The sequence below is a fragment of the Toxotes jaculatrix genome, chromosome 12 (assembly GCF_017976425.1).
Source record: "Toxotes jaculatrix isolate fToxJac2 chromosome 12, fToxJac2.pri, whole genome shotgun sequence".
Taxonomy (NCBI): Eukaryota; Metazoa; Chordata; class Actinopteri; family Toxotidae; genus Toxotes; species Toxotes jaculatrix.
Window position 1 is genome coordinate 18,652,772 of NC_054405.1, and position 15,641 is coordinate 18,668,412.

General features: G+C 37.7%; 2 protein-coding genes across 3 annotated transcripts; both read left to right on the top strand.

The window, feature by feature from the left end:
• Window positions 1-1,386: 1,386 nt before the first annotated feature.
• Window positions 1,387-7,176, top strand: LOC121191211 (cytokine receptor common subunit gamma-like). The gene is made up of 8 exons (XM_041052346.1): window positions 1,387-1,510; window positions 2,145-2,235; window positions 3,016-3,185; window positions 3,426-3,559; window positions 3,694-3,859; window positions 4,457-4,562; window positions 4,967-5,027; window positions 5,856-7,176. The coding sequence occupies exons 1-8, from the start codon at window positions 1,447-1,449 to the stop codon at window positions 6,111-6,113; spliced, it is 1,050 nt and encodes a 349-aa protein (XP_040908280.1). The 5' UTR covers window positions 1,387-1,446; the 3' UTR covers window positions 6,114-7,176.
• A 103-nt stretch (window positions 7,177-7,279) lies between these two features.
• Window positions 7,280-13,856, top strand: snx12 (sorting nexin 12). Of its 2 annotated transcripts, XM_041051720.1 has the most exons (6): window positions 7,282-7,654; window positions 9,510-9,605; window positions 9,872-9,996; window positions 10,458-10,548; window positions 11,140-11,150; window positions 12,998-13,856. In XM_041051720.1, exons 1-5 carry the CDS (start codon window positions 7,490-7,492, stop codon window positions 11,143-11,145), a joined length of 483 nt encoding a protein of 160 aa, XP_040907654.1. In that variant the 5' UTR covers window positions 7,282-7,489; the 3' UTR covers window positions 11,146-11,150; window positions 12,998-13,856. The 2 variants fall into 2 exon arrangements, with proteins under 2 accessions (XP_040907653.1, XP_040907654.1); XM_041051719.1 differs by lacking the exons at window positions 11,140-11,150; window positions 12,998-13,856 and having other exon boundaries at window positions 7,280-7,654; window positions 10,458-10,575.
• Window positions 13,857-15,641: the final 1,785 nt, after the last annotated feature.

Here is a 15,641-nt window from a genome sequence, read left to right on the forward strand (position 1 = left end):
TTAATTTTTAAATGGATAAATTTGACATTTTTGTCCATCACTAAAAGTAAAAATGTGTTTTTAGACATCAGTAAAAATCAGTAACTGAAATCTCCCCTTTACAAAAATACTGAGACCATTTGCTCTGAATTGTAGTCAGGTGCACCCTTTGTTTTAACTATCATTGGGATGTGTCTACAACTTGACTGGAGTCTACCTGTGGTGAACTGACAGGACATAATTTAGAAAGTGACATACCTGTATATACAAGGTCCCCCCAAGATGACCAAGAACCCAACAGTCCCTCTAACAGAGTTTCAGTTTCAATTTTTTTGGAAAGCTTAAGTCAATTTCACTATCCACACCCAGGCCTGATTACTTCCAGACCTGCTGAATAGAACCTGTCTGACAAAGTGAAGTAGGCCAAAAGATCTCAAACAGCAAGACATCATGCCGCAATCCAAAGAAATTCAGAAACAGATGAGAAACAAAGTAACTGGCATCTATCAGTCTGGAAAGGGTTACAAAGCTATTTATAAAGCTTTGGGACACCATCCAGCGAACCATGGTGAGAGCAATTATCCACAAATGGAGAAAACATGGAACAGAGATGAACCTTCCCAGGAGTGGATGGCCTACCAAAATTACCCCAAGAGCACAGTGACAACTCGTTAAAGAGGTCACAAAAGAACCCACAACATCTGAAGAACTGCAGGCATCACTTGCCATCCATGGCAGAGTTCCAAGGCGAAAACCACTGCTGACCAGAAAGAACATAAAAAAGCTCGTTTCACTTTTGCCAAAAACCATTTGTGTTTACTTGGGTTATCTTTGTCTAATATTTAAAATTGTTTGACGATCTGAAACATTTGAGTGTGACAAATATGCAAAAAAAAAAAATCAGGAAGGGAGCAAATACTTTTCATTAAAATTTTCATTAAGAAGATAAATATAAAGTAATTCTTTTGTGACAGTTTCACAGGAATCAAACCTGACACCTGGTGAGCTTTATGTTGTTTAAACAGAAGGTAAACTAAATTTATGCTGTGTGTTCTCCTATTCACTTACTGTTCTCAGCACTAAACCAAATGCACATGGCCAATGCACCAATGCATAAAGGTATCCACTATCTTCACTGTAAAACTATGCACTATTTTTGGAAGATAATAAACCTGTTATACAATTGTTGAAAGGCTTGCTTTTACTGGTAATGATGAACAAATAAATGTATTCTGTGGTTTCACCCACATTTAATTTTTAAAATGTTAAATTGTGAGTTATTTGACAGAAAAGCCTTACAGCATGAGGGGTAACTGCAAAAATGTCATCTTGATCTATAGTTTCACAGTTTCACAGGAACCAAAATCCTAAACAGCACAGGCAGAAAGAAATACGTGACACGTTGGTGAGTAGAAGTAGAAATAGACCTGCGCCAAAGTTGTGAGCATCCTGTTTCTGTGTGCCGCGATGTCGACAAGACTGCTTCTGCTTCTCTGTCTGACAGGACATGTGTTTGCCAAAGTACCGCCTGGTAAGAACATTTGAAAACTAAAAATGTGTTTAATTTTCTAATCATAGGCCACTTATGATATTAATAATAACTGTTTTAGCCTTTTTGGATGTGACTGCAGTTACTCAGTTCACTCAAGGGCTTTTGACAGATTTTATCATATGTTTTTTTTTTTCAAATCATATGATTTGAGGTTTCTTTATTTGGTATTTTATTTTAATATCTAGAATATTTGTTATGAAGCCGTTATAAACAAAAATCTTTTTAAAATATGTATATATAGTTGAACATCGTATGAGTGATTTTACAGATATTTTTGAAAACTTACCTGAACGAATGGGGGGGGGGGGGGGGGGGGGGTATCACAAGTGCCTTGAAACATGATTAGGTCTTAATATTGAAAATAATATCACTTTTATAATTAACATGACTAAAAATTTTCAATTCCAGAGCAAGTCTTTACTTCCTGTATAAATTCCCCTTACGTCATTTTGCTGCCATTTCCTCATTGTGTTCATGTGTATGAGAGTGGACTGCCATTAGTCAACTGATGTTTTCTGTAGGTTTATACAGTATATGTGAGTGTAACCCTTCTGACCTTTGGTTTACTGTCTTCATTAAACTGTTGTTCTCAACTCTCTTGTGTCTCTGACAGATGTTGACTGTTTGGTGGTGCATCAGAAACATGTTAACTGTACCTGGAACAAGCAGGGGACTCCAGATGTCAATTACACCTTCTACAGCTGGTTCGTAATTTGGTGACAGTAGCCTTAACGAAACTCCATAAAACATTTTTTTAAATGTTATCTTAATTTATCAAATTGCTACAAGTAAAATTTGGGACTTGAGTGAAAGATAAAAGTAATAAAAATAAAAATTCTTCACTTTTACTTTTATTCACAAACTTAACAGTGAAGGCTATTGAGTAACTTCTTTTGACCTAAAATGCACAGGTGTTTTAAGTTGGTTAAAAGTAGATCCTATTTCCTATTCCTGTTTACATATCATAAATGTACTAGGTAGTTCTCAGTGCAACTTGTTAATAGCCCTTGACAGCACTGAAGATTTCACACAAACAAAATTAAAAAAAATTTATAAATTAAAATGATTATTTTTTTTTGCAGAATAGCATCTACTGCTAAGTAAAATGTAAGGACTTTTTTAAACAAGTGGAGCAACAGGCAAGTCCTTGTCTCTGACAAGCCTTTCCTGCTCAGAGCACATGTTATTAAATGTGAGATTTGAGAGATTGATAAATGTTTCTTAATCTTCACACCGAGCGAATAACTCTTTTAACCAAAGTTGACTCGTCAAACGTGGTTGCACAACTCTTAGAAGTTTGATAAATACAGACCCTGATATCTACATGTAGCTAATTGCAGGGATAAACATCACCATGTTCAGCTAATCCTGCCCCAAGGCTCTATGTCTTTGCCTATGTCTATTCAGTGCTACATTTGCAGTTGATATGGCTGCATATTTTGCTTGCTTTGTGTGTGAATGACTAAATTGTGATTTCTTCTCAGGTTCCACAATGAATCACCCAGTATCTGTGCCACTTATATGTCAGAGAACGGCATCAACATTGGATGTAGACAGCCTTATAATGACATATCCAAAAGGTTCAACGATTTTTACACCAAACTGGAACATGGCAACAAGTCTCATCAGCAGCAGCTTAATCTGAAACAGAGAGGTATGCTTATTTACTGGGAGCTATATAATATTTGGAAGAACTGTTCAAAATCAAAAACCAGCTTAAATCTATATTTAAGAGTAGATCTATATTTAAGCTTAGATACATATTCCAGAAAGAAAAAACAATGCTGGCATTTTGACATAAAAATAGGCAGTAAAAATATAAGAAATATATATATTGCCATGTCAGCTCCATTATCTTGTCATCACATTGTATATTGTAATTCTCTGTCTCCAGTCTTGTTATATCCACCAGTCAACGTATCTGTCCAGACTGGATCTGACTTAAACCTGTGGTTTTACTGGAACCAGACTTCCTCAAACTGTGTGGAGAGTGAGGTTCGCTTCAGGACCAACAACAACAAGTGGGAGGTAGGCAGTTTGAGAGAACAAACAAAGGAGATGTTTCAGTGTCTTACTCCTCTTTTTCAGTCTTTGCTTCATTGTCTTTTTTTGTCCTCCCTTCCCACCCTACTGCCTCCTCAACTCCTTGTTATTTTCCACAGAGTTCTGAAGTCAGTACTGGGAAGCAGAGTTTCTGCATCAACTTGCCCTCCAGCCGTTCCAGGTATGAGCTGCAAGTGCGAAGCAGACTGGGGAATAACTGTGGACAGTCTTTATTCTGGAGTGACTGGAGTGAGCCTGCAGTGTGGGGATCCAACAACAGTACAGGTAAAATTACTTACATCATCACTGACTGGCAACCGGTAGAAGCAGCAACATTACCTACTAAACACGTCTGAGGCACAGAACCAATACGTGGGCAATTTTTCAAAAACATTGTACAGCTACAGAGGAGCAAAAGGCTGGATGATAAAATAATTATCAGCTAGAAAGCTTAAACAAAACTAGGATTTGACCAAATGTGTCTCATGACTTATTTTCTGTTCTGTCTTCAGAAGTGTGCACATTCTGATGTGAAACACATTGGTAAATGTGAATGAAAGGAACTGAGATCTTTTAATGAGGAATGGGATTACAGAATGAAGAACTGGCGTAATGTGTACTGCTGCTAGAAGTGTGCGCTTTTCTTTGTTCCGAAACACAACTGGGGTTAGCAAAGAAGTTTTCAAAGCCACAAATATAACTGGGGAGCCAGTACTAGTTATCTTAGGCCATTAGTATATGATGGCCTAAAAAAGGCACACACGGCAAAAATATCAAATGCGGCTCCAACTCTGATTCTGCTGCTCTACGTGTGCTCAAAACACTAAAGGTACAGGATTATGAAATAATTCTTATCCACCCCTCTTTCTCTCCCCCTCACAGATACTAATCAAATAAATAATTCAATGTCTGTGTGGACTCCATTGCTGTATGTGGTGGGTGCTCTCACACTCATCATACTGGTCATGATGTTGCTGCACCATGAAAGGTGAGTTGACCCACATGTCATGTATAAATGGTGATAGTTCTAGTGTTATAGTGCATAGAACATTGTAGCATATCAGCAATGTGTGGTTATTTCCTCTGTTTTTCATATTATGAATTAAAAATGTTAATTGTTTAAAGTGGAATGTACAAATGTACATATTTTTTAATTCATTGTCAGTTCTATGACATGTAAGAGATTTTATATAATTTTACCCACTACCCCAAAAAAGTAGATTTTTTTAGAGATTATATCACCACAAGGTACCAGTGATGATGATTTATGCCGAAAGTGAGGTTCAGTACAGGGACATTCAGACAAGAGAGTTATAGGGAACAAAAGTTATGTAGATGAGCTGCTGCTGATGTGATCGTCTGAAAGTAAGAATGTGCCTAACTCCCATACAGGCTCAGAATAATCCCTATCCCTGTGGTTCCCAAGCCATCCCCGGTTCTTTACGACATTGAGGTTAGTAGCATCCAGCCGCTCTGCGTCTTCCTTGCTCCTAATCCAAAAAGAACTGCAGTCACTGAAAGAATTAAATGACATGAATAAAAGTCTACAACCAGGTTAGCGGCCATGTGAGATTGTACTTGTGAGCAGGTATGAGATTTGCCATGTTTGCTGTCTTGGTTTAGTATGTCACCATGCTAACATTTGTAAATTAGCAATAAACAGAAAGTACAGCTGAGGCAAGCAGGAATTTTGTCAGTCAAACTGGTCAAATTGAAATTTTGACTCAATGACAGTGCTTTAAAAATCAAAGGGATCACCAAAGGGATTACAATTCATCCTGAGTAGGACATGAGGGTCCATGACAAATTACATGGCAAACCTGCCAACAACTGTTGAGACATTTAACTGAAAACCACAACTGTAAACCTCCTGGTGTCACTAGAGGAAAAGTCAGGGAATCGCCAGTGTCACTAGTTTATAATTTTTAGAATGAATGAATATCTGTACTACATGTCATGGCAATCCATTCAGTAGCAGTAGAATCCATTCAGTTGAAGATATTTCAGTCTGGACCAAAGAGGTGGACCGACCAAGGAACAAGCTGACATAGCCATTCTTAGAGCCATGCCACGAGAATGGTTAAAAAAATTAACATTTAAGAGAGCCTGTTAATATATTTAAGGTGTAGGGCTCTGGAGCAGTATTTCCCTTTCAAAATATCCACAGTGCTCAAATTCAATTGATGATAGTGCCATCAGGTGGAATAGTGAGTGACAGAAATGTACTATCAGGAGAGGTGACAGCAAAACAAGTCATACATTTTTTAAATCTTTCTTAAAGGATTGGTTTCGATTCTCCAAAGGCCTGAAAGGAAATTTTAAGGCTAACTACAATGAGCATGCCTGTCCCGTCCGCGAGTACACCCATGTCTCCCAGTCTGACAGCGAGAGCTCAGACAGCTCCAACTTCTCCATCACCACCGACCAAACCGACTGCTCTGTCTTCATTCCTGTGAACGAGCCAGAAGACCTGTCTACCCTCTACTCCTCTTCTTCCTCCACAGTTCCTGTCACACCTCTTGAGGAGAGGCAGGTTTAGGAGGCCCCTCAATCAGGGATGCAGTGCATGCATTTTGAGAAGACATCATGCTGTTGCAATTAGCCGATTAGCTAATAAGTCACATTTACATTTACATTTACAGTTACATGAGTGCTGGTTTCAGGCAGAGTTAGATGATGACAAAATACACTGTTGCCCATAAAGAATAAAATATATTTTACCTCTTCTCATGACATTGTGACAATGTGATTTATTCTTGATAGATAAAGTGTATATCTCTTCCAATGTGTTTGCAAATGTGTATAAATAGGAATAAAAAGAGGAATGTGTCAGAAAACAAAACTATTCCAACTTTATGGGCGACAGTGTATAATACGCCAATATTGTTGACAAAATACATTAATGGCAGTGTGGGTTATTTTGGGTATTTAATGTGAATTCTGAAAATAAATACTACATTGAAAAAACACACAAGGCAGATAATGACCAAGAAACCAGCATTCACTTAACTCACATTCATAGTTACACTTTCCAATAAGGCACCTGATATAGGGTTTCTGAGATTCGTTTATAAACTTTGTCTCCAACATGATACTCGTTTTGGCTTTTTAGCTAGCTAGAAAAGGTTGCAGAGCATCCAGAGCAAAATGTATTTGAGACTTGATGGCTTATTGGAAAGTAAAATGATCAATTATTGTTAATTAATATTATTAATATTAATAACCGCATTACCAAATACAAAGGATAGGAACCAATCAATGGAATTTTTCACAACCTGGCAACCCAAAAGTGTGTTCCTATTAAGGTCTTCCACCTGCTCTATGATGCATTATTGAGCAATAATAAAATGTATAAACCCTGTAATAAAAGGTGCCTCGTTAGAAAGTGATCATGGTCATGCTAATATCAAAACCCGTGTCGTTTTATACTCCTATAATTTTTTATATTACCTGTTTTAATATCTTTGAATGTTTTTAAGGTTGAAGGTTTTTTTCCCCTATATTTTGTATAACTGACTTAGCTGCATATCGTCTCATGTATTTTTTTCCCGTATTTTTTTTTTCAGAAATAAATACATCTATTGATGTTAAGAGCTCCGTCCCATGATTTGCAGAACTGCATCAATTGATTTTAATTCAATCTGTCCGGTTCAGTTGTCATTGTGTCCGTTAGAGGGAGTGCAGTGTCCCGCACAGCACGGAACTGAGTCAACGCATTTTTCAGATTCAAGAAGGGTAGGGCGCAGGGCGGCTGGCCCCCGCAAGAAGAAGCTACAAGTCAGCTACTTCCCTAGCTGAACCGATCGGCTATCGTAATCAATTGATGTCTTCAGATGAGATTTAAGATTTAACCGTGCATTTAGGTGGTTTGACGCTAATTCGCCGTTGGTCGTCCAAAGATTACAACCCGACAAAATGACAGAGTCTGCGGTGGCCGACACTCGCCGGTTGAATTCCAAGCCCCAGGACCTGACGGATGCTTACGGCCCCCCCAGCAATTTTCTGGAAATAGACGTTTATGATCCACAAATCGTTGGAGTTGGACGGAACCGTTACACAACTTACGAAGTTCGCATGCGGGTAAGTGTTGGAACCGCAAGCCAGAACACCTTGTTGCAGTACTAGCTTTTCTTCGCTAAGCTAACTGGTAATTACACTGGTGTTGCTAGCATTAGCATGTTTATCGGCTGTGCTAATGTCAACATACGGAACGGGCTGTGACGTTGACGATAGCAGGCAGTAGTAGCTCAAAGTAGGGCGCCAGTAAAACTCGAGGACCGGGGATTCTCAGCGGCCTACCGTGTGAATTTAGAGGTTGTTTGGTGTAGCGTTAGCAAGGCTGGCTTGTAGAAGTTTCGTGAACACACCAGCGTCTTCCACCAAACAAGGAGATTTATATATCTAGAGTCCAGTTTTAACGTTATACTTTTATGTTTTTTTAACTACTGTGCAGGTAGCTAAATGCAGAGAAAGCGAAGGAAAAAATACGACGATAGCAAAAATACGGCAGTCCCAGCAGACACTGATTAGTCAACCGTTACCTGCACGTAGACTTTAAGCAAATTAAGCACTAATTTAACGTTGCTTGCTCATCTAGATGAGAAACGCCAAGTGCGTTGGTCGATAATGTCAACTTATAATAATTATTAATTAAACGTACGAGAATAACATTCACGTAATCTAACTAATCGAAGAACGGCAACAGTGTCGGTGGTTCTGTAAAGTTTGTTACTCACATTTAAATTATCATTTATATCATTTGCACACGAATAAGAACAGTAGTTATAGTAAGTACAGAATGGAGGTAAGTTCAACTTCCTCGTCTCATAGACTGTCAGTTAAACGTGTAAGAATATGGCATTCAGAAAATCACTGACACAGCAAAGTTCAAAGACATTTTCAGGAAGCTGATACTAACGCTGTAATTGCAACTTACTAGGTTTGTCATGATTACAGACGCTCATTTTGTGATGTTTGCGGCTGCCTCCTGGCAGTTTGTCCATCATAATATACACAAGCTACTGTTTTCAGCACTTAAATGGCTTTTACTTTCCAACACAACATTCACACGCTCAGACAGGTACACTGACTTGCGTGATAGTTTCTTGTTTCAGAGGTGGGGTCAACTAGTGTAAGGTAGCAGTTGTCCAAACAGAGCTGTCTCACAATTGCAGACAAACTTCATCAAAGCCTGATCAGTCTAGTCAACAGACACCAACCTTCACTGGAAAGCTCTGTTATTATTTCATAATGTCTCTCTCACTGCCTGCAGGCTGTTTACACACAGAGAGATCACCTATTCTATAGCCACTGAAACACCAACGGATAATTAGAACTTGTCAATTAATGTCAATTACACATTTTGAAAACACCTTGAAAATGCAAAGTCATAATCGGTTAAACTGTGCGCATTTCAGCATTTCTTTGAATTAGATTTGCTTGTTGGGACTCTTAATCTACATTTCAAATAAACACATTGCGCAATAAGGTTAAATGTGCTTATGTTTATTATGCACAGACAGTTGAGCAGCTCAGTTTTCCACTTAGATGTATCCTATTGATCATTTCTGGCCAGATAAAACTAGAGTAAGAGAGACAATTAGCCCATAAAATAATCCACAGAAAGAGAGCGAGAGACCATTGTAAAATTGAGCTTTTGATTTTACGCTGTTTGTAAGGTGTAAGCAATTTGAAGATGACTCATTGGGGATTTGTCATTTCACATTTATGATGATTTAGTCAAATTATGGTGGCAAGAAATATTTGTTTTTTGAGGCTCTTTCACAATACCTTCAGCACTGTTAGTGAGGCTTGATAGTTGTAGATTGTTCAGTAAACCCCGTTCTCACCTTCCAACAGCGGCCACATTCAAATCATTGAATTTAGTATAAATGAAGGGCTGTTTTGTTTTTTATTTTTCTTCCTCTTTGTGTAGACAAACCTTCCCATTTTCAAACTGAAGGATTCCTGTGTGAGAAGAAGATACAGTGACTTTGAGTGGTTAAAGAATGAGCTGGAAAGAGACAGTAAGGTGAGTGAGCAACAATGGCATGCTTCAGGCTAATAATTTAAGATGGCTAGCAGGTGCAAACAAATAGTTATAATGATCTGATGAGTCAGTAGGTTTCGTGTTCTGTTTTAATATAGAAAAGTAACTGTAAATTGTGTGGTGACTTTGATTATCTGTGCCTTTACTCTGCCATGGAACTGGGGCTAAAATTAGCCAATGAACATTTCACAATATAGTAGATATTTTCCATCTTTAATCTTATTTGTGTTGATCTCTGACACCATCAGATTGTAGTACCACCTCTGCCGGGCAAAGCCCTGAAGAGACAGTTGCCATTCCGTGGAGATGAGGGCCTTTTTGAGGAGTCCTTCATTGAGGAGCGGCGATCAGGCCTGGAGCAGTTCATCAACAGGTTAGCCAGTTCAAGACCCTAAATGAAACTACATATTTCCTCTTTCTTGGAATAAGTCAAACAGACATTTGTTACAAAAATGTGTCCGTGTGGAAAATCTGAGTTTGAAATCATAATGGATTTCTGAAAGAAGAGCTAAAAAACAAGAACACTTTTGTGTTCTTGTGAGCTCTGTGGGATGGTTAAATCTAGTAAAGCATGTTTCAAAGCTCTTATTGTGCTCCCCGCATGTTTTATAGCTACAAAATGTGTTGGCCTAAACAGATATTCGCATATTCAGAGTCAGACATTGCCAAAAATGTGGAGCCCTACACAAGGCTTAACCTAATCTGTGTCTGGAAAAGGAGCACCATGTCAACTAACTAATCCACGGTTACATTTCACCAACCTCCGTGAGAAGCATTTGAAATAAGCAGTGAGTGAATTTTGTCTGCTGTCTGTCTCTGTGTATGTTTCTGTAGAATTGCAGGTCACCCGTTGGCCCAGAACGAGCGCTGTCTTCACATGTTTCTGCAAGAGGAAAGCATTGACCGTAACTACATTCCTGGAAAAGTACGACACTAGGGTTTATTGAGGGAGATGGGCTTGGGGGGGTTAAACTCTGGGTTGTGGAATGGACTGACTTGCCTTTCTCTTCCCTCACAACTTCTCTTAAGCTCTTTCTCTCTCTCTTTCTGCTTTATCTGCCTCTTTTTCTCTGTCTCTCTCTCTCTCTCTCTCTCTCTCTCTGTATATCGTTGTAAAGTCATATTCACTTTATCTTGGAGTTAGAGTATGTTCTTTTACTATACATCAGGACATGTTGATAATGTTTCAGACAACTCTTTGACTCCTCTCTCCCTTGTGCATTTGTTTTATAACTGTACAATGAGGAAAGCACCTCTCCATAGTTGTGATTGTATCGTGAAGATTTGGCTCTTAATCACAGTTTTCAGGAATGAAGATAATTGTACGATACATTCAGTCTTTCCCTGATGAGTGTCATATATTCATCATTGTAATATAATGTGAATAAAGTAGAATAATGTCTAAATGTGTGTGTTGGCACTAATGTGTACCATAGGGATGCATGCCGACTGTAAATGAAAGTTCTGATCTTGTTTTGTTCTCTTTGTTTTTTGTTGTTGTTGTTTTTTTCTTTAGGTATGAATGAAGTAAGTTTGCTTTATTTTATCCTGTCTCTAAGAACTTTCGGGAAGTCAAAGGTGGTTGCATGGGCACTGTAAAGACCAAAGGCGATAGTTCACAAATACTTAATAAAACAATGCTAGTATATACATATCATTACAGAGATCTGTCAACAATCTGTCATTGTACTTTGTAAATATGCCACACATAGTCTCTGGTTGTCACACAAAACAACCAGTTATTCCCCCCCCAAAAATGTTGGAGTCATCATGGTGTGTTGCAAAGGGAAAAACATTCTGCAAGACAGTTTTGCATTAGCCATTATGTAGAATGTAGAGAAAGATTTATGTAAAATCTCATTTACAGTTGAAAGCCTTTAATTGGTAATGAGTGTACTAGAGTTAACCGGCTGTTCCTTAGAAACTGGCTTGCAGATGTTTCTCAGTCCACCAGTATCAGACCAGTGGAAAGGCAAACCACCACTAGTGTTTTGAGTTATGTGAACTATTGTTTAATAGGAAATAAGTACTGTTTATCACCCATGATTAGAGCTCTTTTTGAAACATTTCTTTCCAAACTAATTCTGATACACTGTCATTATCAACCGCACTAATCATTGGCTGCATGACAAACTTGCACGCTTTCTTTGCAAGATATGTGTGTTTGTCTCGTCAACAAATTATTTTACCTGTGATCACCATCATGCTGTTCAGTCTGTTGATTCATAGTTAAATTTGTGTCTGAAAGACAAAGCAGTCAATTCTGCTGCGAAGTAAATACCAATTATATCCTGCATTTTTATGTTCAACTTACACTTGCCTCTTGCATCTGAGTCTACCAATTCAACACTGTCTACACCTCATTAGACACAGTTTATGTCTAATGAGCTACATCAGTGGAATTTAATGTCTATACATAAAGCAGCAGTAAAAAAAACATTGTATTCCGCTTATTGGTCAATTGCAAGTCTTGAAACAAGAAAAGAATCATTGCATACTGTGTAATTAAAAAAAACACAAAACTGACAAAACACATTAGTGATGCAAATGTCTGCATTGCATGATGCTTATTGGTGACATGATGTGCTGCAAACCCTCAGGAACTGTTTTCTCACACCATGTCATACTTTAGTGCATGCAGAGCTGTGTAATGTACCATGTTTAGCTCATATTAGAGCTGTCATCGCACCTTTTTTTTTGTAACCTGCCTGCTTGATCAAACAAAATTTCAGACCACGATGTGCATTAACTGAGGCAACGATCTGTATATTTTAATGTCTTGAGTAGTGCGTGCACTACACCTCCTGACACCAACAAACAGCTGGAGTCAGAATGTCCACTTTTATTCTGGGAATTAATTACATTTACAAAATATGTCTGTACAAAAAATATGTCTTTTGCGTATACAACTAAAGTCTAAAAAAAGCGACAATCATCAGTCTGTCTGCATATTTGTTTTCCACTGTGGGAAACAAGAATACACATGGGCAGTGTTGCATCTGCGTTCAGTGTTTTTGACTGTATGTAGACTATAAGGCCCAAACAACTGCCTCATCTAATTAAAAAAAAAAATGCACACACATAGAAAGTATGCAATTGACAAAAACATGAATTGGATTTTTTTTTTTTTAAGTTTAGCAGTTGGTCACAAGGTATGAAAACAGGGAGGGAGAGAGGGCTGTGTTGTACTGTATGGACTCAGTCATTTCTCATATTGTGATACTTTCTGTGAATTGTAATATTGTGCCATTACAATACTCATTGCATCAACAGATTCTTTTCAAAAAGCATGACTAAAATCCACTTATAACTTGAACACGTTTGAATATTATTTCTCATGTTTACTGTCTCTTTCTCTCTCTTTCATTGCAAAGACAATACAGACTGCTGCTCCTGCCCCGTGTACATTTATTTCTACATCACGTCATTATAAAGCTGACGGAAACGTCAGAACTGATAAGTATCACCGGTGTAAGGAAAACACAACTATTGCTCCTGGGCAAAACTAAGAGATCCAATGTATAAAATGTTTGATGTGTCTTCATTCAGTCATTCCACATACTACATGTACATTGTTTTGATTCAGTAATCAGTGATTAAGAAAACATGTTCCATGTACCCTTTTGCCATTTTATCATAGCTAGATTTATTTTTTTTTTACAATGATGGTTATATTTTCTGAATGTCTCTATAATTAATTTGATCAAGTTTAAAAAGAGGATCATTTCTTGCTTTGATTCCTGTTTTCTTTTGCCAGCACAGATGTGATGTGTGATCTTGATGAAAATCTCCCAAAGTCAAGCAACATGTAGCATCATGAAAAAGACATGCCATTCCACTCAGTATATTTTCCCCTCTTAGCCAGGAAGGTTTCACAATTAATTGTTTTAACGCTGCTGTCTTAGTTCTGTCATCATACCTACACTTTGGCTGTGTGTTGTCAAATCAGCTATTGGGAATGTTAAGTTAGGTAAAATAAAAAAATAACCATATCTAAGCACTGTGAAAAGAGGTTCATTATATGAACAATATTTCATTGTTTAAAGGCGTAATCAGCATCTGGTTTATTGATCTTAAAAAGGACTATTCTGCGCTTATTTTCAGCTGTTTTATTCTTTCTATCAATATTATTGTGATGTGTATTAATACATGTTATCATTACAGTTCCACCATGGGTGATGAGGAACTTCCTTGTTACTTCTGTCCTCCAATTAAATTTCCTGCTGCCTGCTGTGTCATGTCTACATGTCTCGTTTCAGTTTAGAGGGAGGTAGAAGCAAAATCACAAAAACTCGGCTTACAGTTGGTGATTAGTGCGCCACAGTGAGAGGCAGTGAGACGGATCAGAGAGAGTCATGGGAGCTGGATGAGGGGCTGCAGATTGGCAGGTGACCTAATTTAACAATGAAATGTAAAAAGTACATGAAGTTTAACACATGAATATTACATCTTGTACAGAAAGTCTTTATTGTGTTTGTTTAAAATATGCAAACCATGTTTTGGTTTTGGTTTTTTTAACTTATGGCCCAGATAGTGTAAGACTGAATGAAAATTACTGGTGCAATGCAAGGGGCTAAATGATACGTTTAAACCACAATACCCTCACCACAACATGTCAAAATAATATAATAATTGTATATCATAATACATTGGTAAATTGGTGCAAAGTGTTTAAACCTTATTATCTTAATGGAACTTGAAATGAGTGGCCACCAATGCACATATGAACAAAACCAATGAAGTGACATAACTGTTGTCATCTGCATATGGTAAAGTGCAGTGGTGGATAGTAACAAAGTATATTTACTCAAGTAATGGAATTAAGTATAGGTTTTAATTGCAATAATTTAGAGATAAGAGATAATAACAATAAAGATAATTTAGTTGCAGTCATACCATATTGCAAAGGAAGGCTAAAATACAACACAAATTCAGGGTGAGAAAAACTGCAAAGTCCTGCCTTTAGTCAAAAGAAAAAATTCCATACCCTTTGTAGTTCCTTCCCCCCTTTATAATTTTTGTACAATCCCTAAGAAAACTGAAATGTTTCAGCCCTATGTTTAGCTGCTTTGAGTACAAGAATGATGCATTGGGTGGCACATAACATGCTCCACCTTTCTGCAGCAGTGTGTTGAATAACTCACTGAACATTGCCTGTGACACAACTAAGTTTTTGTAGTTTGTAATTTGCGCATTAGAGTGTCAATTCTTAATCTTATAAACAAAAGGATTTAACCTGCACACAATCCTAGTGCAGCAAATAAAAAATACAGCTTATGAGTCTGAAAGGAAGCCTCATAATAAGTATGGGTTTTGGCACTTAAGTGGCAACACTGGGTCTTTTTGTTTCACCAAACATGAATCTTAAAGTCCTCTAATCTTTTTCTTGCTGTCGTTCGCCTTCAGGAAATGCAGGGATTAACAAGGGAAGGGGAATTCTGGCCACAGGTGGATTAGAGTTGTCCCAGAATAGTGATCTTGTGATGTAGACCTTGACCTGCAGGTGATCCAAATTAAACATAACTGTAATTGGACACAATTGTGGCTTCCATGTGAGCCAGTTAGAGAAAAAAAAAAAGTATTATAAACAGTTGATTCAAACGGGGCACAGCCTGTGTTGCACTGAACTACACAAGGTTCCCTGTGAGAAAAAAAATGTAAATAGGTTTAGCTGTTTATTTCTACACCCCAAAACATCACAGTTTTTTCCCCACCTTGGCTTCACAATCTGAATTTTTATCCTGAATGTATTTGGAATTAGAAACAAAGTAGGGAAAATTCTGCTGTTCTGTGTCTATGCATTTAATACTACAACTTCATTTACAGCATACCATTAATAAATGGTGTTAAAGTGGTTGTCATTAATCTTCTAGTAAAGTACAGCATAAATGTTTGATACTATTGCTTCTGTCAGAAGACCACATACCTTCAAATCTGGTTGAACAAGAACACTATGAGTAATGAAATTAGAAAATGTGCTGGAACCCTAGGATACATACACCCACCCTGACCTTCCTC